This window comes from Netta rufina (assembly GCF_964035555.1).
Source record: "Netta rufina genome assembly, chromosome: 26".
Taxonomy (NCBI): Eukaryota; Metazoa; Chordata; class Aves; order Anseriformes; family Anatidae; genus Netta; species Netta rufina.
In genome coordinates, this window is record NC_140150.1 from 414,746 (window position 1) to 434,830 (window position 20,085).

Here is a 20,085-nt window from a genome sequence, read left to right on the forward strand (position 1 = left end):
GGTATTGCATGATGTATTGCAGATGAGGCACTACTTGCACATTCTTCATGAGCTGAAGTTTTAGGGTAAAGAAGAACAGGTAAACACGAGCAATGAGGCACTTTCCGTTAATTTATAACAGAATGAAAATTAAAACTGGGAATAGATATTTTATATTAAATAGTGATGTTTTTATTGTGTTTTGGAACCTATTCACTTCAAAATAATGTATTTAAGCTTTCTGAAACAAAACACTGTGCAGTGGAACAGATTCCAGTGAGGACTGTTGAATGGAGGGACATCCAGTTTGGTCCCAGCGCAGACCAGACCAAATCAAAACAAGAAACTGGAGATCCTGCCGACACGGTATCTGTGTAACTGCGATCACGTGCAGTTTTATTGTCATCAAACACTGGCATTTCCTTACACGTTTACTTTAGTTGAATGAACAGAGAATTAACATCTCAAATTTTAGGAAGAATTTATCTGTCAGTTAATTGAATGTTTCGTTTTTCCATCTGAGCGAGTCCAGGTATTTTTTTCCAGATTTTTGGTTGACAAGTCACAGATGTTGATGGGTCCTGGTCCCCAGTCCTGCTCCCCTCCTCAGAGCAGGCTGCCCAGGTAGGCGTCCAGACAGGCCTTGAATATCTCCAGAGAAGGAGACTCCACAACCTCCCTAGGCAGCCTGTTCCAATGCTCCATCACCCTCACCGTGAAGAAGTTCTTTCTCAAGAAGCCCCCGCTGCAGCCGATCCCTGCGAGGTTCCTGATCGAATGACGCAAGAACATCTAAGCACATATAAGCATGAACAATAAGCACGAACAAGCTGCAAAACACAAGGGAAACTTTTAACCTTGCAAAGAGACTTTAGGAAAGACACCACAGTGCACATAAATAAATGTCATCTTTATTTAACGAAATATAATTTATCAGTTAGGTTGACATCTGTCAATTCAGTTATAGGAACTATAAATAATTAAGACAGTCTTTTTCCTTGAATAAAAAGAGTAAACCAGGATTTTTCGCTTGCAGTCAGCTGTATGGTAGGCATGCATTTGAGTGCAACCGGTGGGAAAAGTTTTTGTCCATCAATATTCTGAAATTTTAAGTTAGATTCTTCCCTGATCTGTTCACCCCACCTTAAATTACACAGGCACCACCAGTCCCAGCAGCACGGCAGCTCTTCGTCACCTCCAGGTCTCTACATCTTACAGGAGACCACGAGCAGTAGATTCTTCCTTGGGAACAAATCCTTTCCTGGGGAACTAAATAGCAATGCGACACACAAAAGACTGGTAGAGTTTCATATATTATATATATATATGTAAAATCTTACGTGTTAATGGAAGGAAATCTCGTATCTATTCCTCAACATTAGGCAGAGAAATCAAATGAGCAGCAGAGGATACTCCAGAAGTCCCCGGGCTGAGACTTCAGTACGTGGGTGTGAGATATGATTGTTTGGTGTTTCGTTTGTTTGTTTTTTATTTAAAAAACAAAACAAAACAAAAAACACAGAGCCATGGCCAAATTAGACCTGTGAGAAGCCAAGTCACTAGGGTGAAGAGAACGAGGTTCAGAGCTGCTGCCACAAGCGATATGCTGCAAAGACGGAGAAGGGGAAAGCAAGCCCTGCATCAGCAAGGTAGACAGGGGAATAAAGGGGAATCTTTCAAAAAAAAAAAAAAACCAACAAAAAAAAAAAAACAAACACTACTGCCTGCTCTTCTTAGGGTCTGAGAGCAGGCAGCCTGATGGGGCGAGGACCAGCTCTCTGCCTGCTGACCACTGCAGACAGCTAAGGCAGCAGAGAAGGGGGAACTCTGCGCTCACACATGAAGCACAAAAGGATTCTTCTGCAGCGCCCAGAGCAGGACTGCAGTGCTCCAGGCCTTCAGAGCTAACTAAAACAGGAGCTTTGCTGTTATTTCAGGATTGGGATGCGAGGTGCTGCTGTGCTGAATGCTGTGGGCATCTCCCTAGAGTTTGAAAGGATGCTGGCAGCTCCCCAAGCTTTGGGTATCACTGAAGTTAGGTTCCATGGGATACTGTATTTTCCCCGTCCTTGACAGATGTTAAGAGCTTGCTCCCATGCACAGTTATGCATTCAATTTATGTTCATGCATTAGAGGCTGTTTAATAAAGCTGTCTGCTTCAGTGCATCATTTAAATGTGGTGTAACTGAGTGAAGTTTCCGAGTCAATAAGACCCGCTGACATCAAGCTGCACTCAGTTTACTGAATTGATTTATACCCAGATGGGAGAAGTAAAAAGCACTGAGTGCCAACAGCATTCAGGAGGACCATTTACAAGTACCTTGGTCACGCAGCCAGAACAGGTTTTCACTCACTACTGCACGAGAGTCCTTCCAGTCTGCACAAGCAGAGCAACAGAAGGTGCCTCAGCCGTCAGCCGGCTGAATGGCACAAAAAGGAGGTGGGAAAACCGAGCAGGGAACCCTGTGCTCACAGTGCTCAGCCAGTGCTTACGTGCTCCCAAGTCTGAAATGCCTCGGGCTCAGCAAGGGAAGGTGCTGAGTGACTTCTTCCCAGTTGCAACGGGCCCGTCAGCAGCACGCAGCAGCTGAAAGCAAGCCTTAATGCACAAAATAGGACCTATTTTTCCATCCACCCAAACAGAAAAGCCAACTGAACTGTGCAGACTGCCAGAACATTGCAGTGCCCACACCAGCACAAAGGAGAGGCTCGCACCCACCAGGGTTCCAGCAGATCTTCCCGCAGAGCACAGGCAGGAGGAAGGGGAGGAAGATGGATGGGAGAGCTCACAGCATCTTCGGGCAAAGCGCAGAGCACATCAGTTTGCGTGCAGCAGGAGCTGAAGCTTGGTGCACAAGCAGTTTGCAGTCTCCGAGATGCAGATGCTGCCAGATGGCTGGCAAAGGGAGCTTAAATCTGTCAGCAGAGAGCAGCCTGCCCACAGCCAGATCTCCGGGCTCTGCAGTCGCTCACTTTCCTTGTGGGCACACAGGAACAGGCATTTTGGCACGGAGGATGCTTCCTCTCTACCTTCACTAATCCCTCTACCAGAACCCTGTGTGCTTTGGAGGCCAGGCACAGGAGGGATTCAGAAAGCAAACAGGAGGGAGGAAGGTGACAGGGCAGAGAGGAAAGGAGGTAACTGCATGCCCTCGTCCACAAGGTGTACTCTGCTAGAAGGTGCCTGCTCAGTAAAATAAATCTGAACCTTACCTCCAACATCTGAGATGCTTATGAAGCAAAAAAGCAACCTTCACCACTAGTGACGTGGGCAGGGCAGGCTTCCTACACGTGTGATCTGAGGGGTATCTTCACTGTAACATTGCTTCAGACAACAGCTACGAAATTGCACTTGGTGATTGTCTCATTACACTTTTTTGTCCTTCCTAAAACTAGATTTATTTTCTGTACAAACTTGGCTTGAAATATAAACCACATAAAATTCCCATTGAAAATAATGAGAATCCAGTATCAAAGATGAAGTCTCGAGAGAGACTGGGGGGGGGGGGGGAAGTAAAGGAAAGGAAGGTGGAAGAAAAACAACAAAATTGGTGGAGGAGGCGAGCTGTGAGATGGGGAGGGGTGGCAGGGAGAGCTAGTCCCCCACATCAGAGTCCCGGTCACCGATGAGCCAGAGGATGTGAAAGCTGAGAGCAAGGAGACCCGTTCCGATCAGGTCCCCCAGCGCTGTCAAGTAGGGGATGGAGAAGTTGTCAGGATCGAGGTCCCTGCCCCACATCCAGTGCACCATCCAGTCGGCGATATACAGAAGAATGAGGACCTGGGAGGCAGGAAGAAAAGAGCCACGTCAGCCACAAAACCAGACCCTGCAGTCCCTCCATGGAGCTCCAGCTGGGGCTGCTCCAGCTGGGCAGGCCAGCCCTCAGCCCCAGCAGTGGAGCTGGTGGCACGTCCAAGCACCTTGCGGAGAGCTGCAGCCCAGGCACTCGATGCACTCTGTGTCCCCAAAGCAACAGGAGTACAGCACAGAGGATCCTTAGTGAACCTCAATGGGTCCTGGGCATGTTCCCTGCTTCTTTAACAGCCCCTACCCCATCCTTCTGAGCCTCATGTGTCACCACCAAATTTAGCTTAGAAGGGTTCTGACACCCAAACACCAGGAAGCCTACGTTTTGCATCTCAATTTTCAGATCTAACCAGAAAAAGCACAAAGAGATACAGGGCAAAAAGAGGGACTGAGAAGCACACCTTCTCTTGGGGAAGGACAGCAATATCTGAATTCCAGGAATAAAAGAGCAACTTCCCAGCAGCAGAAAACACCAGAGTGCAAAGTTCTACCTGCTTCAACGCAGCGAGAAGATCTGTCCCTGTGTCTAGAAGACACTAAAAGAAATCCACGCTGGATCTTCTCAAACTTTAGGTCTGGGACAAGCATCAGAAGTGGCCACAGGCCCTCAGCTCATGCCTCTGGTGGCTCCAGGGCTGGGAGGGCCTCGCTTAGAGCATGGCAGAGCTCAGGACCCAGCAGCCAGCACCGTGCCCCCCTGCAGCCCCGGTGCGCTCCAGCCTGCAGGCTGCTCACTGCAGCGGGTTCGCAGAGCGGCTGCGAGAGGAAGCCCCCTCCGAGTGCCCAAGGGCCCAGCAGGAGCCCACAGCCTAAATTTAGCCTCCTGGATGACAGCCCTCTGCCCTCGCCTCTGATGGATGCTCTGACTCACTTCCTCAAGCTGGCCTGGGTTGATTTTAGGGAACACTGAAACCAGGCGCAGCTTCCACAAGCAGAGGGAGCAAGCAGGGGGAGCAGAGCTGGGCTTTGCAGGAAGCTCCCCAACCATCTCCAACCAAATCTCTTCCTTCCCTCCAACACATGCAAACGGCTGCTGCGTTTCTGCAGCAGGAGCACCCTGCTCTGTGCCTCCCCCAGAACTACCCCACTGCTCACACGGGTTCTGGGGGAGGGCCAGGAGCCCGGTGCCAGCAGAGCTGCCAGGTCTCTGCCCTACACAGGGAGGCAGGCAAAGCCACAAGCTGCAGGGCTCCTGCAAAATCTCCATCCTGTTTTCTTCACCAGCAGTTTTAAAATTGCTAAAGCACCTTATGGAACAGATTAACACAGAGGAGGTGAACCCTTCTGCTGTAAAGAGGACTTAAAAAGGAAAAGAAAGACAAAAGAGAGATTCAAAACTTGCCAGGAATGGGAGGAAGGAAAAATTGCGCGTACAGGTATCAACAAAGAAGGATTTATTTAGCTTGATACCAGCTCATTTGACTAACAGTATTCTTGGCAAAGCTCTCTGCAGTACACGGACCTGTTACCTGGAGATAAATGTGCTGCTGAGAGCACAGCAGCACACACTCCAACCTGGCTGGCTGAACACAGAGATGGCACAGCCACGTCCCCTTCCAGCCTGAGCAGTTACAGAACCGGAGGGGCTTCGGCTTACCTGGAGAAGTGCAGCCGTCATGTAGAAGACTATGAAAATCAGGGTGAGCGTCGTGTGTCCTCCTTGCATGGAGCTGATGGTGTACAGGAAAACCAAGTGTCCAGGCACCACCAGGAGAAAGAGCACACGGGCAGAGCGGGAATTCACATCTGTCAGGAAACAGAGGTGGAGCTCAGGATTAAAAGCGGCCGGAGCACACAGCACCTCCGCAGCCTACCTGGGCTCCAGGGGAGAAGGCAGCACAACCGTGCTGTAATCCCAAGCAGACACCAGCGCACTGGGCTCATCCTTACACTCCAGATTTAGACTGGGAAACAGCACCCTGAGCGATGACCTAACTGTCAGGATGCTCGAGGACTTTTAGTGCCAAGCTTGGTAGGAGAGCTTAACTCTGCTCAGCTCAGTACCGAGCTGCCAAGGATTTAACATAAACATTGGATTTCCTCAGGGCTCTGTCCACACCTCGTCTGGTGATCAGTTTCCTGACGAATGACTGTAACTTTGGAGACCTCTTTCCCCTTCTGCTCCCCAGACCCTACGGATGACATGGCACATGTGAACAGAGCACCACGTAGCTCCCTTCACAGGGACAGCTCTCTACCAGAAGGCCGGGGCCCAGGCTAGAGGGCATCAAACCTCCCCAGGGATTCCAGAGAGTAACCAGCTCTGCTCACGCAGGTCTGGGCTTTTCTCTGCTACACAACCACTCCAAGTAACGGAGCTCTGAAGAAGCCTTCGCAAGGGAGAAGTTCTGTAACTGCAGCTCCACAGGCCCAGCAGAGCTGCAATGCTCAAGCAGCCTCAAGGCAGGTTTTAGTGTCCTAGACATCTGGAAGAGATTGAGTGGGTGGGGGATTTACGGTATTAGGCAGTCAGGGCATAGGACTTCTGCACCATGTTTTCCTAATCCAGCAGGGCTACATCCTCGCACACGGCAGCTTTGCTAAAGGTCTGACTGTCTCTAGAGGGCAGGCCAGGCCAGAAGACCAGTCAAGACCGTGAGCTGACAGCTGCCTCTGAGCAGATTTCAGCCACCATTTCCCCTACCAGTGCTGCAGTGACTGTCACAGATGAGTTCAGCCAGCCATTTGCAGCAGCTGCTGCTGGCAGAACTCAATAGATGTCAAGCCTCAACTTGAATACCTGAGCTGAAGAAAGTGCTGCAAGGGCTGGGACACTTCCGAGGGGCTGTTTCAGGGCTCTCTCCAGGCATCCCACTCATGTGCAGGTAAGTGGAGATGCGACTAGCCTGCACTGCCACCAGGTTGCCACCCACACCTGCAGATAAGGAGAGAGCAACCAAATTAGATCTCAAACCCACTTGAAAGTCATTTTCAATAGCCAGCACACCTGGAATTGCCAGGTGCTGAAATAACACAAGACAGTCTATTTTTGACCCAAATTCCACTTTTGCAGGATGTAAAGAGCTGAGACAAAGCACACTGTTCTGCAGTTTCCCCTTAGGCCCCCTAGAAAAGTACATGTAATTCTATTACTGCAGCTTTTATTGAAAGAAATACACGAAACAACAAAAAAAGGACAAGTCAGCCACCAAAATAGACACAGGAAGTTTAAAGCTACTGTTTTTTGCGTGAGATGTAACAGAACTGGAACCCACTGGCACAAGATGCACTGCCACAGGACTAACTCCATTTATTGCAAGTCTGAAAACTATCACACAATGGAGTTCTCTTGATTCATTAGGCAGAAAGGAAGTCAAAGCTTCGTACCAGAAGAAACTAGATTTCCTGACTCTGAGTTGCAAAGTCAAGTCTTTATGTCACAAGGTGACCGCAAGGCACACATACTGGAACAGGGGTCTTCCATCAGCCAGGAGGAACCAAGAAATGAAGACAGTTCTTGTTGGGCCCCAGGTCTAGAAAGCTTATCTTTTAGGTAACAGCTTCCCAGGCCAATTACCCCTCTGGTGAAAGGCTGGCACCAGGGGGAGCCATGCTGCTGTAAAGCTTGGGTCTAAGCACTGTATCTCACTGGTGATCCAAGTCTCTAAACTACCCGAAACGAGGCTCAGAGGCCAAACTCACTGCTTGCCCAGATCTCCAAAAGCTGCAGTACCAGAGTGGAAAGAAACTCACCATTAATAACTGGTGTGAAGACAGCCATCCCAGCAAAGTTTGGATCTGAGACAGTTCTGTCCAAAATTAAACCGCCAACACTGCAAAGGGAAGATGGAAGAGGTCGGTGCTGAAATCTCACAGGCAGAGCGAACTGGAGAAGTAGGAGAGGTTTGGCTCTCTTCTTTTATAATCCATCAAGGGCAGACAGGCTGAAAGGGCTGGGGGAAAGGGCTCATTATCTGCCTACGTCTGGGGGAGAAGAACTCTTCTGTGCCCCCTACCTGCTAATTGCCATCGCGATGATGACAGGCTCCCAGCCGGAGTACAGCACCTCCCGCGTCGCTGCGTTCTTCTTGGCAATGATGATCCAGATGGGCAGCAGAGCTATGAAGAAGGCGCACACCAGAGGATTCACGTATGCCTTGCTCTCTGAGGGGGAAATAAGCAGAGGCAGCAGGTCAGTGACACGTTTCTCCACCAATTGAGCTGAGCTTATCAGCCCTGCCTGCAGCCTGCTGCCACCTACGGAGTCAGACACACACAAACTAGACCAGGCCAGCCTCGGTTCCACACGACCTGGCATTTCCTTCTTCTGATGCACCCTCAGGGGCTTTATCAACAGCTTCGAGTGAGACCTCTTCAGTTTCCTAATTGCTCATTCCCACTTCCCATTCCCAAGCAGGACCTCCCAGCATTGCTTCACCTTTGACTGAACCTGGCTGAGTCACATCCTCCGCATCCCAGCCGCCGGGGAAGGAAGGTGGAGGGGAGGGAGGAGGAAGTCTGGAGCGTGCAGCTGCAGCTCCGCACTGAGGACCCCCAGCTGGTGCTGACAGTACAAAGGATCCCATCCAGAGCTGCCTTCCCCCACTACTTCAGCCACGATCAAGCCCCTGGTGCTTGGAAGGAGGCAGCCTTTCCTTTAACACTTTACCTGGTAAGGAGGATGTATGCAGATCACTGCCAAGACTGTCTGCAGCTACAAGACAGTTAGAAGGTCCAATTCCTCCCCTTACCAGTTCTGACTAGGTTTTGCTAACTGGGATAGCTTCCAGGCCAGGCACCCTACACACCCCAAGAACCGTAAGGGTAAAGGAACAGGAACGGGGTGAATTGCAAGGGAGATGCTGCAGCACATGGAAGGACCAGGGAGACACAAAAGCCTTTTGTTGCTCCTCACCCAGCTCTTTGTACAAGCCCCAGCTGATTCCTGAAAGCAGAGCTAGGGTGATGAGATCCCCTAGGCTGGCAGCAATTGGTGTGGCTACATTATCGGGATTGATTCCCATCTTCCTGGATCCAATGATGACCCCAATCATGATCATACCTAGAGTGAAAAAGAGGAAGAAAACAGGATGATGGTAAGGAGAGCTCAGCATTTAAGGAAGAGGTGCATGGAGGGCGTACAGGATCTGCCTCTTACCCAGAACAAGAGAAGCAATGAAGGCAGTAGCCACGCTGCTGGCACAAAGCAGCACAGCATGGTCGAGGCTGAAGTGCCCATCTGGGATCCATCCAAATATCACCGCTGCGATTGAGGCCAGGAAACCAACCACGGTAGCCTGAACCTGAAAATAAAAACCAGTCACCAAGGCAACTAGTGGGGAAAAATGGTCCCGGGGCAAAGAAAAAGAAGCACCACCTAGGATCGATTAGCACATCTCAGGTAGATTAGCACTCAGCAGGGAAATGCCAAGTTTCACCCTCAGGGCAAACTGCCATGGTTCGGTGACTGTGGGACATGAAAGTGCCGTTTGTCTCCCCACTAGATGTACAATATTGACAGTCAATACCAAAGCCGAGGCATTTAAGCCTTCTGACACTTGTCCTAGTTGTGCTTACCCCAGCTGCCACTCTTCCCACTTTTCCTCCTTTCACATTCCCTTACCTGTATCAGCGCCATGTTCCCTGTTATCATCTTCCAGAGCTCTTTGGGTGTATCCATTTGGCCAATATTAGCCTGCAAGAAGACATCACAACATCATTAAGGATTTAAAAGACTGATGGTGATGGAATTCTGCACTTGGTAAGTGTCAGATTCCTGCCTTCTGTCTGTAGAGGTCTGTGCCAGGAGCAGGTGAGAGCAGCTGCCTCAAATCCTCACCCCTTATGGGAGAGCAATTCAGGAGAATTCAATAGAGCTTCTGATGAAAATCTTGCAAAAGCAACGTGATACACTTTGCCCTCCTGCAGGAACACGCACTGCTGCTTATTTACCCACTGAATTCACTTCAGGGGTGATCAAGCCAAGCCTGGCTCGGGCCCAGCTGGGTCATGGTGCCCCTCGGGTCAGGCAGCCAGGAGGGAACCTGGGGTGCAGCGACTCCCAGGTCAGCTATCTGAGTGCCCCCAGCTCCCATACGGAGCAAGGCCAGAGGAGCATCACGTGGGCAGGGGGAGCTGGCAGCAGGATCTCCTGTTGGGGATAAAAGTTGAGTAAACAAGGCTAGTGCCACGTGGAGACCTACTGAGTAGCAGGAAGCAGCCATGGCACACGGGTCATCTGGCATCACTACAGGAGATGCTAATCAGAATAAGCAGAACAGACGGAAAAGCTTTAATTTCTTGGCCTACAAGCCAAAAAGCAAAACAAAACAAAAAAAACAACGACCAACCCAGCAGAATCACTGCAGGTTACTGGTCACTGCAGAACACAGGAGTTCTGTTCTCCCCAGCACCTTCTAGGTTCTTACAGAAGCTGGGAAGAATAGGCAGAGAGTACAGACCTGTATCCAACCTTGCAGAAGCAGCTGATGAACAAGAAGAGGAAACGAGCTTGTCACTATGAAATCATAATGGAGAGGCCCAAGAAATCTCAAGGGGCATTTGCACGGCAGTGTCAAACTTCTGCTAAGTGACAGAGCAGAAATTCCTGCCTCTCAGCTTTCATTTCTGCTCTCTGCAAAAAAAGCAGCCCGTGAGCAGCCAGTCCTTGTGCTCTCCTTGCCACACGTGCATCTGATCCACGCTTACCAGCACTGAGATGCACCCAGCTCTAGGTGGGTTCTGGTCAGTTTAGTGGAGAGAAAGAAGGAACGAAAAAAAAAAACACACCAAAACAACAAGAAGTTGACTGTAGAGTAGCACTGAGTACATCCAGCAAGGAATTTGAGCTCCATATGAAGCCTGACCTCAGCATTCCTGCCACATGGCAATTAGGTTGGGATTAACATAACCTAACTGTAGTCACTGGCAACAGGATCTTAATCCCCTAACTAATGGGAGACTTTTGCTTCTGAACTGTGAAAGGAGCTTCTGAGGTGCCTTAATGCAGCCCTAATTGGAAACCCACAGCCTGAGAAGCCCTTCCAGATGCTTTCCTGCAGCGAGAGCACGAGGACACCGTAAAGTGCTGCTCAGAAGAGAGCCCACTCCGCACACCTGCACGTGGATCCCCCCATGCCAAGGAAAAAAGGAAAACCAGAGAGATTGCCCTGTCCCACCGCACACATACAAGGAGGTAGCGTGTGAGGCTACGAGATTGATAGAGGCAGAGCCTCCTCTACTGCCAGGGCTGAGGAAAGCAGAGGACAAAGCCTGTGCAGGCAGTCGAGCCGGGTGCTCTCTGTGTCAGTTTCCCGATGACCCTGCTGCAGTCACCAGAGCAGATGGGGAAAGATTTGCATTCCTCTGACTTGCTGTGCAGCCAGGATAGGCTCACTGCCCTGCAGAGCTGCCCCGGAGTTCCTCTGTGCCAGCCCCATAAGGGAATAAGATGGAGAAAGCCATGGCCACAGGAGCACTGCTGTCCCAGGAGAGCTGAGCACTCACCCTGATAAGCCTGTGCTCAGAAAGCTGGCCAAAGCCAAGGCCAAGAGGGAGAACGGCCTGTGTCTGGGTCAGCGAGGATCCTGACATGATCTGAACAATAGGGAACAACTAAAACAAAGGGATTTGTTTCCCAGAACGAAGGGGCAAACAAAGCTCAGCCTGCCACAAGCTGCAGCGCTCAGCCTCCGTCACTGTGAGCCCTGGCACAGGAGCACAGCAGCTTTGTGCTGCCCGGCAGCACCTGGAGGGAGGAGACCAGCACCGAGGGGGAGCAGCCAGAGCCTCCCAGGCAGCCCAGCACCTCCAGAGACCAAAGGCTGGCTCCCAGGCGGTCCCCGCAGCACAAATCAGCAGGCAGGGGCTGGGGATGCTGGGGCCAGGCCAAGTGTTCCCAGGGAAGAGCTCTTTGCCTTCAGGGACAACCCCACACAGAGCCGGGAGGGCAGAGCATTCCAGTCCTGGAAGCAGTGCTGAGCAGAACACAATGCCCACTGCCACTGGGCTGCTGGAGAGCAAAGGGCCACAGCTGGCATCACCACACCGCTCGAGATGGAGGAAAGATTCAGAACAATGAATATACAGAAACCTTTCCAACACTGCTGTGCTTTCTCCTGCAGCAACCAGAAGGGGAAGGCTGAGAAGGGAGCATGCTAAGAGGCAGCTCTCTGCTTGCTGCTGTCATCCATCCAGACAGTTCTCTAGCCCTGTTCCTTGGGGAATGCTCCCTGAGCAGCTCTCTCAGGCCAAGGCAGGCCAGCTCCTCTGCAATGCCAAGGGCAAGCCCAGCAGAGTTGAAAGCTTGGCAGCAGGTTGCTAACACCTTGGAGATGGAAGACACAACGCTGTACTCTCACCTCGGGAAGCACAGAAACATCAGGCTGCTGTGTTCAAGTAGGAGATGCTTTACAGAAGGCAGGAGCGTTATTGTGCCTGTTAGGAGAGGATGCCAGCGCTGCTCAGCTTCGGAGGAACTGCTGCGTTACAGAAGCAGCTAAACACAAAGCAGTTCATTTACTGCTGGGCTACCACAGCACTCTGAGGAGCTGAGAGAGCTTGTCCCCGTTTCTCACAGGGAGCCCACTGTTTCACAGGAATCGGACTGAATTCCAGCAAGAGAAACGCCCCGCCGTGCCTCTCATCATCCTGGAGAGGCTGTCCATCCACCTGCTGTCCCTGCCAGGTCCCCTCCATTTCAGCCTCACCCATACAGCTCTCCCCAGGCTCTCTGATCTGCCAGCCCTGCTGAACCTGGCACGTTCTGGCCTGCTCTGTGTGCTCTGGGTACGTGCCTGCACCCAGCTTCCTTGTGAACAACAGCAGGGCCAAGCACTCCGGATCCTGAACTGCCAAAGCCTTCTGCACCGTGCCTCCAGGCTCACGAGCAGCCCTGACGAGGAAGTGACCTGTCAGCAAAGCTTAGGGACTACTGAGCCTTTAAATCTGATCAAATGGGACGGGAACACCTGGCTAGGAAGGTAAACTCCAGCCTCTGGTTTGTGTGGTTGCTCCCCATGCGCAGAGAGACTTCTGTTCGCCCACCCACCTGCCTCCCCCCGCACCGGGCGTCCCCTGGGTACTCACAGCAGTCGACAGGCGAGATGCCAGAGTCATCTCCAGGTTCCCCTTCAGGCCCAGCAGCGCAGGCACCAAGATGAACACCTCTGTCACATACTTGAAGACGTCCCAGTGCTGCAAGATTAAAAAACAGACAAAATAACCACAGGTGTTTGAAACCTCTGCTTTTGGTTGGTTGGCACCTGCTCCGCTGCCGCCTGCTTCCAACTCTGGTATTGCGCTTTCCAGCGATTTTACTGTTCCTGACATTTGTGTAGTAGCAAACACATGTTCCTGCTGAGCTTAAAAACAGGATCTCAGCCTGCAGCCTTCAGTTAAAAAATCCCCTGAAGCTTCCCCACTGACAAACCACTTATGTATGCAGGAGCCAAACCAGGGGGCGACGCGCAGGCTTGCCCAATACATGCAGTTTTTGACAGAATCAAGCCCCGAAGTTTGGTCAGTCTCAGCCCAGAGTCATTCCCCACACATTCATCTTGTGGATACCTCGCCGAGCACGGCACCGCTGCTCCCTGATGCTGCCAGCTCCAAGAAGCAGCCCCCAGGGCTCAGTCCCTGCTTCCCTCACCCTGCACGTGCACCCCTCAGTCCTTGCTGCCCACCCTGCCTCTAGGATCAAGGCAGCCGTGGTTATTTAGAAAAAAAACAGAGTAACTGTAGGGTGAGCAACGCCACAGGAGAGCAGCCAGCTTCCCAGAAAACCCCAAACCACCCCAAAAACCTCACAACAGTGTTGGGGGGAAAAAAAACAAAAAAAAAAAAAAACGCGGGCTGCACGAGCGCCATTGCCTGACGCCTTACTGTCGTGCGTATTTTGCAAGAAGGCATCCAAAATAGCTCCTGCTTCCCACACCGCCCGACTGGCACACTCCTGAAAGGAAACCCAGCGCTGCTGGAAGGGCTCTGGGCAGCTGGCGGCGGCGCTGAGCACGTTGCAGGTCGGGGCTCCCGTTGCTGCCCCCCTGCTGACGGTGCCTGCGGCCGGCTCCTTCCCCCAAAGGATGCGCGGTGCTGGCCGGGCGAGGAGCACGAGCAGCCAGCACCGTACAGCACGTAAAGGTCACTACCTGGTGACTAATGCCTTCCCGCGGGGAAGGGCTTGGGGTGTTTTGGTTTATTTTTCCACCCTTTGTGATGCTCGCTGTCGGCACCGGGACAGCAAGAGCCAACAAAGCCCAGTTTCCTGCTCGTGGTTTTGGCAACACCACGTCCAAGCTGCACTCACGGGGAGAACCATTTGAGAGAGCAGCACGGTCACAGGAGGCAGGGAAGCGCTTGAGAGGGATGAACTGGGACCATTTTCCCTAAAAAACTGCCTTCCACTCAATAAAAATCCCTGTAAAGCTGCTGACAGCCTGTAGGACAAGCTGACAACACTGCAGCCCCCAGGTGCACGGACAAAATCCTGCCCAGCTGTGAGACGGGCAGAGCCTAAGCAAACCCCACAGCCCCTGCCCCAAACACCTTGCACACAGGGAGCCTGGGAGCCCTCACTACAGCCAGAGGTGCTTCGAAAGGCTGAGGCTCAGCACGACTACCTGACCAGACAGTGCAGAGATGCTTCATTTCAGCATCTGGTGCCGAGCAGGGCAGGAGGAAAATCAGTCTGAAATATTTCCTTCGACACAGCAGCGCGTCAGGCTGCGCTTCCTTTAAGGTCACACCTAGGAACAGCCGAGCTCTGCTCTCAGGCTCTATTTTTAGGCAGGCCTGGCAGGCACCACGGTTATTTTGCTGCTCGTCCCGGTGAATCCTTCGCTACAACTTCCCTTCGCAGTGTCACCAGAGGCACGGAGCGAAGGGAACGCTGTCAGCAGCCCGCCCGCAGCCTGGAAGCGCCATGCGAAAGCTTCCTGGCTCCTTCTTCCTGCAGAGATATCGCAGAGGCAGGCCCAGGAGACAGCTAGCACGTGTCCACAGCCCTCCTGCACCTCGTCCCAACACGGGATTTGTGCGTTAACCTTTCCGGGAGGCTGAGCTGCGAGCTGCTGCCAGAAGCTGCTGTAACCGGAGCCTGCTAGAGCGGCTCCCCAAGCAAGACAGGGGTGTTCCTGCAGAAAGGGAAAAAAAAAAAAAAAAAAAAAAAAAAAGCAGCCATCTTCAGGGAGGGAAAACAAGAGGATTTCTGCAGACATCAGCAGCTCGCTCGCTGCAAAGAGCAGGACCTGTGGGCTCCTGCCAACTTTTTTAAGATCAGATGTTATACAACGCCGGGCTGCGGGCACTTCGTGCCGCTCCGAGGGCTCCTGCCGAGCACAAAGTTCCCTGCAGAAACGAGTGCCCATGGATAGGGGGAGAACTACAGTGCATGGGGAAGACAAAAATGGGAAAGAGAAGGGGAAATATCAGATTGACTCCCCCCATAGCAGGCCTCTCTGAGGAGCATGGAAAGCTGTCCTCAGGGGCGAGGAGGGAGGGTGGCAGCCTGCAGGATCCCCCACAACTGCCCACGTGAAGGGGAACGGCTGGTTTTTGGCAGGAGGAGGCTCTTCACGTCCACTGCCACCCCCTGGCCTTCATGCAGAGGGAGCAGTGGCTGCAAGGCACCACGGTCAACTCTCTGCACCTCCACCTGCTCAGCCAGTGTCCCCCAGCACCCAGCTCGTCACAGCTTCTGGAAGAACCACCCGGCCCCAGGTGGTGTTTTGCCGTTTCCTCCAGGCTCGCTGAGTTTCAGAGGCTTCACACCTGCAGGCTCCAGTACTTCCAGGCCAACAGCTGCTTCTCAGCCCCCGTGGCGCAGCGCGGTCGCAGCAGGAGGGTGATTCAGGACAGCTCGGAGGGGAAGGAAGTGCCGGGGAGGCAGCAGGTTGGAGCAATCGCTGCCGTGGCAGCTCTGCTCACTGTGTTCCTCTCCTGCAAACGCTCAGAAAGCCGTCACACCCCAAAGAGGAGAGCAGGAGAACCAGAGCCCCATGCGCCATGGGGAGGAAGCGAGGAGAGGCCAAGAGAGGCTGGTGAGAAGCCCTGCAAGGCTCCTCCAGGCCTGGCACCGGGGCAGCTCAACCACAGCCTTCAGCAGGGATGCAGCGAGCTGCCACGGGTCTGAGGAAGCAGCCTTCTGCCTAGGAGGACAGCGGCGGAGGCAGGGAGGATGGGAAGCCACAGCTGGGCAGAGGAGGAAGGGGCTGGGAGCCCGCGGTCAGCATCCCCTGCTGGCCCCAGGGGACGCCACCGCCAGAGGTGGCCGAGCAGGGGAGGTGAGCAGACTCCCTCCTGCACGTTCAGTACCAGCCAAAGCATCTCCAGGGAGCAGGCAAAGGCTGGAAAACAACCACCAGGGCTCTGCTGGGAGAGGGGAGCGTGCCAGCAGCGCTCTGCCCTGCACAGCAGGCAGGTGGCACGCTTGGATGTCACCAGCCCGGAGGTCTCCAATCCCAGAGGGAGCAGAGGCAAATTCCCCGGGACACATCAACGGCTCAGCATGGCCAAAGGCCAGTTTTCACGCTGGGGAGGCTAATTACAGCTGGCTGATTAGTCTGCTTGTCTAAAGCAGAGGAAATTAGGGGTATGGAGCTCTCCCTCCATCCCAATCCTTGGCTACATCCAACTACTCCCTGCCCCAGCTCCTCCCTCCTTTCACCCAAGGCTCTGAACCTCTGGGGAGCCCCTCACCGAGTGCAGCTCCCCAAACTCTGCAGGCAGGCAAGCCGAGACCACACGCTTCCCTTCCCCCTGTTCCCCCCCGGCATTTAGATGCCTCATTTAATCCCAAGGCTAAAGGGAGTTAAAGGAGTTGGCAGGACACGCTGCATAGCCACATGCTGAGCTGCTGTGGAACAGAGGAATTATGAAGCTTTATTTCTAATGGCCATGAATAGAGAACACAGCAGTACGCCACCGCATCCCACCCCTGCCCCTCTCCTCCCCAGCCAGGAGGGCTGTTCCCTCTCCAGGACGGACTTCAGGCTGGGTACAAACCACCAGAAGAGTCACACAGGAGTTTATGGGGAGCTTGCAGAGGGAAACCCATTTGAAACGCCTTTCAGAAAGTTATTCCAGTAAATCTGTCTCTCCCCTGGATTAGTTTAGCCCAGCCAGCCCTTCCTGTTTTGAGTCACAGCTCAAACCTCACAACTCTCTCAATAGGTTGCATCAAGAGAAACCAGAAGGATGACCAGCGTGCAAAGGCATGCAGGGAAGAGCCAACGGGGGCAATAAAGGAAAATAAATGTCTGCCCAACCACCCGTGCTTACAGAGAGATGCCCAGAGCCCCACGGGCACAGCTCGGCTGCAGATGATACTCGCTGCCAGCAGCACGGGCGAGTGGCTGCTGTTAGAGCCCCACTGCAGGGGCTTGCTTATGGCACACAGGTGAACGGGGGAGCAGCAAGCAGAGCGTTTTTGGCTGATGACAGCTCCAATGTGTCTGCCTCCATCCAAACAGTTCCAGAAAGCCACACTGCACAGTCGAGAGCTGCCTCACTGCTTTGGCTGGGCCTCGAGACAAGGAGCTCTGCCCTGCCTGTCCCTCGGGGCAAGGCAGAAGGGGTTGAGGGCCCATCGGCTGCCAGAGACCCCTGCTTGGGAAACCACTGCTAGAGACAGCACAGGAGTCAGTCTGCTAAGTCACGTTTCTAACACAAATCTAAGCCAGCTGTGTGGTTCCCATAGTGCCACCCACCTCGAAAGACCTAAGAGAGATCTGCCTGATAACGCAACAGCTTACAGCCAGAGGTAACAGCCAGTTCCCTGGCCGGCCTTTCCCAAAGATCTGCTCCACGCAGCTCTCAGGAAGAATAAATAATCCCGTTGGCACAACTGCTTCGAGCCCACGAGGAGGCAGAGCAGGGGCTGCTCAGCCAGCCCTCAGAGCACCCTGCACATGCTGCAACAGGGGAATCGTTGACCTGGCTGGCACCAGCTCCGTGTGCTGGAACAGTACAGCAAACATTGCAGTGAGGGGAAAGGGGACGTGCAGAGCTAGCCACCAACGCTGGGACGCCCATGGGTACCGCCAGGGGACGATGACCGCTTCGTTCCCAGCAGCGATGCGTGGAGCAGTCTCAGTTCCAGGCAGGGGATCTGGCTGCACTTCTGTGACCTCCTCCAAGCTGGAGCAGGGCAGCAGCGGTGCAGGGGTCCCCGCAGCCCCTCCTCCCCTCGCTCCAGACACCACCAAGATCCCCTCCTACCCCAACCAGCACACAAGGAAACGCGCTGCTTCCCCTTGGAGCTGCCAATTAGCCCTGGCATTTGAGTATCCCCTGGCTCGGGAGCAAGCTGTGGTCTATAGAGATGGGACTCGGAGCCCAGCATCGTACCGGGGAGGCACCCGTCCTACCTGCACGATGTCCAGCACCATTCCAGCAGCAACTGTCCCAAAGCCTGCCAGGAGGAACGGAAAGAGGACTTGCAGCCCGATGGAAAACGAGGTCTCCTTGAGCGGCGAGGCTGGCTCAGGACCTCTGTCTGTGCTGGTGTCATCACTTTCGTTGCTCTGGCTGCCGTTTTCCAGCAGGGCGTCTTCTTCTCGCACCCCTTTAGCATTGGCACGGGACTCCAGCACCACCACTTCCACCCCGACACCGTCAGGTCCCAGGAAATCCGAGGGCTCCACCAGCTGCCCTCGGTCTGGACTGGCAAGGCAGTTCATGGGCACCGTGGGGAGCACGGCCCCGTTGGCCTGGTGGGTCTCCTTCTGCTCCGGCTTGGAAGACATCCTGCACAGAGGCTCTCCTGACCCTCGGCTCGGTGGGCCTACAGCCAGCAGCTGCTCCAGGAGAGATCTTCGGCCAGGGCCTTACACAAATGGCCCTTCCAGCATCTAGAGGCCACCTCTGCTAGCCCGGCTCGCCCGCCTTTGAGTGCAGAGACTGCTCCCGCAGCAGAGATCCCCATCAAGCAAAGTCCAGGAACGGGGGACACCAACAACTGAGCTAGCAGAGAGCGCAGGAGGAGCTGGGAGCTACAGCAGGCTCACTGCAGGGCCCCTTCCCTCCAGCACCGTGCGGGGCAGCAGCCACCGAGATGGGATCCAAGCTCCTCTTCTCCGACGCGTGACCCTTTAGCACGTCTTTCTCCAGGCCTTCTTCCAGCACACTGCTGTGACGGGGCACACAAGGCAGAGAGGAAAACTGATGAAATAAAGACCGCTGAGGAAAATGGAAGCTTAGAGGAACCAGAGGGTAGATACAAGAGGGACTGGCTTTCAGAGCTGAAGTTCCCCCAGTCCAGAAGAGCTCTTCTTGCTACCAGGGCTCTGTTAGTTTCCCCGGCAGCACTTTTCCTCTGCAGGACTTGAGTCTGGAGGCTCCCGGGGGCCTCTGCTCCGTTTCAGCCCGTTCTGTGCTCGCTGCCAGAACAGGCAGCACAACCAGCAAGCTCCAAGTGTCACAGCCGCCCTCCTCTTCCAGAAGGATTTCTCACCTTACAGCGCGAAGCGAGAGGAGCTCTTATTTAAAGTAACAGCGAGCCCCCAGTTAAGGTTACTCACTGCGCCGAGCAGGCTGCGGGGCAGGAGCTGGCACCGGGACAGCCTCGGAGCTAACATCCCTCTGCGTTAGCCGGTCTTTCACCTGAAACACAGGGGGAAAACGCTCTGCTGGGCTCTGCGGCTCTGCGCACACTGCCCCGTCCGTCCCCCCGCGCTCCCCTTCAGCACACGACACGTCGGCAGCCGCGCCGCTGCCCGGGCCTCCTCTCGCAGCCCCGGTAGGCACCGGGAGGGGGCCGCGATGCGGTGCCGGGGGCCGAAATCCCCCCGGGGACAACGGGCACGGCCCGGAGCTCCCCGCCCGGCCCGGCCGCCGCAGCCCCGGCAGAACCCCGCGCACCGCCGGGCAGCGGGGACGAGCAGCCCCCGGTTACCGCAACCGGGAGCGGCGGCGGCCCCGGGGAGCGCTGCCCAGCCCGGCGCTCAGCCCTCCGGGCCGGGACTGCCCCGTGCCGCGTCCTGCAGCCCGCCCGGTGCCCCCGGTGCCCCCCGGTCCCCCCGGTGCCCGTCCCGCACCCGCCGCCGGCTCCGCTCCGCTCCCGCTCCCGCGCCGCGGCGCGCCCTGACATCACCGCCCGCCACTGCTGGCCCCGCCCCCGCGCGCCGCGCGGCGCCCCCATTGGTCCGGGCGGGAGTGGCGTCACGCGCGGCACCGCCCCCCCCCCTCCCGGCGCCGCTGCCCGCGCAGAGGGGAGGGAACGCCCGGGGGGGTGGGCGGGGAGTAAGGGGCGGGGCTTAGGTGGGCGTGGTCAGGGACGGGCGGGGCCGTGTGGGCGGGGCCACGGCGCGCGCTGTCCCGCCAAGCGGGGGCTGCGAATGAATGGGGGCGGCTCCCCGAGC

At 54.6% G+C, this 20,085-nt stretch overlaps 1 protein-coding gene across 2 annotated transcripts; it reads right to left on the reverse strand.

Annotated features, from left to right (window-relative positions):
• Positions 1–871: 871 nt before the first annotated feature.
• Positions 872–19,868, reverse strand: SLC41A1 (solute carrier family 41 member 1). Of its 2 annotated transcripts, XM_084301768.1 has the most exons (12): positions 19,762–19,868; positions 19,179–19,327; positions 18,094–18,854; positions 12,815–12,922; positions 9,351–9,422; positions 8,886–9,030; positions 8,643–8,789; positions 7,744–7,891; positions 7,481–7,560; positions 6,528–6,662; positions 5,385–5,533; positions 872–3,760 (listed from the first exon to the last, which is right to left on the reverse strand). In XM_084301768.1, the coding sequence occupies exons 3-12, from the start codon at positions 18,469–18,471 to the stop codon at positions 3,575–3,577; spliced, it is 1,548 nt and encodes a 515-aa protein (XP_084157894.1). In that variant the 5' UTR covers positions 18,472–18,854; positions 19,179–19,327; positions 19,762–19,868; the 3' UTR covers positions 872–3,574. The 2 variants fall into 2 exon arrangements, with proteins under 2 accessions (XP_084157894.1, XP_084157893.1); XM_084301767.1 differs by having other exon boundaries at positions 18,094–19,327.
• Positions 19,869–20,085: the final 217 nt, after the last annotated feature.

Coding starts and splice junctions, on each gene's coding strand:
- SLC41A1 (XM_084301768.1), bottom strand. CDS start 18,471: ATGTCTTCCAAGCCGGAGCAGAAGGAGACCCACCAGGCCAACGGGGCC. Junction 12,923..18,093: donor TGGTGCTGGACATCGTGCAG/GTAGGACGGGTG, acceptor TTAATCTTGCAG/CACTGGGACGTCTTCAAGTA. Junction 7,892..8,642: donor GGGCTTGTACAAAGAGCTGG/GTGAGGAGCAAC, acceptor TTTCCCCCTCAG/AGAGCAAGGCATACGTGAAT.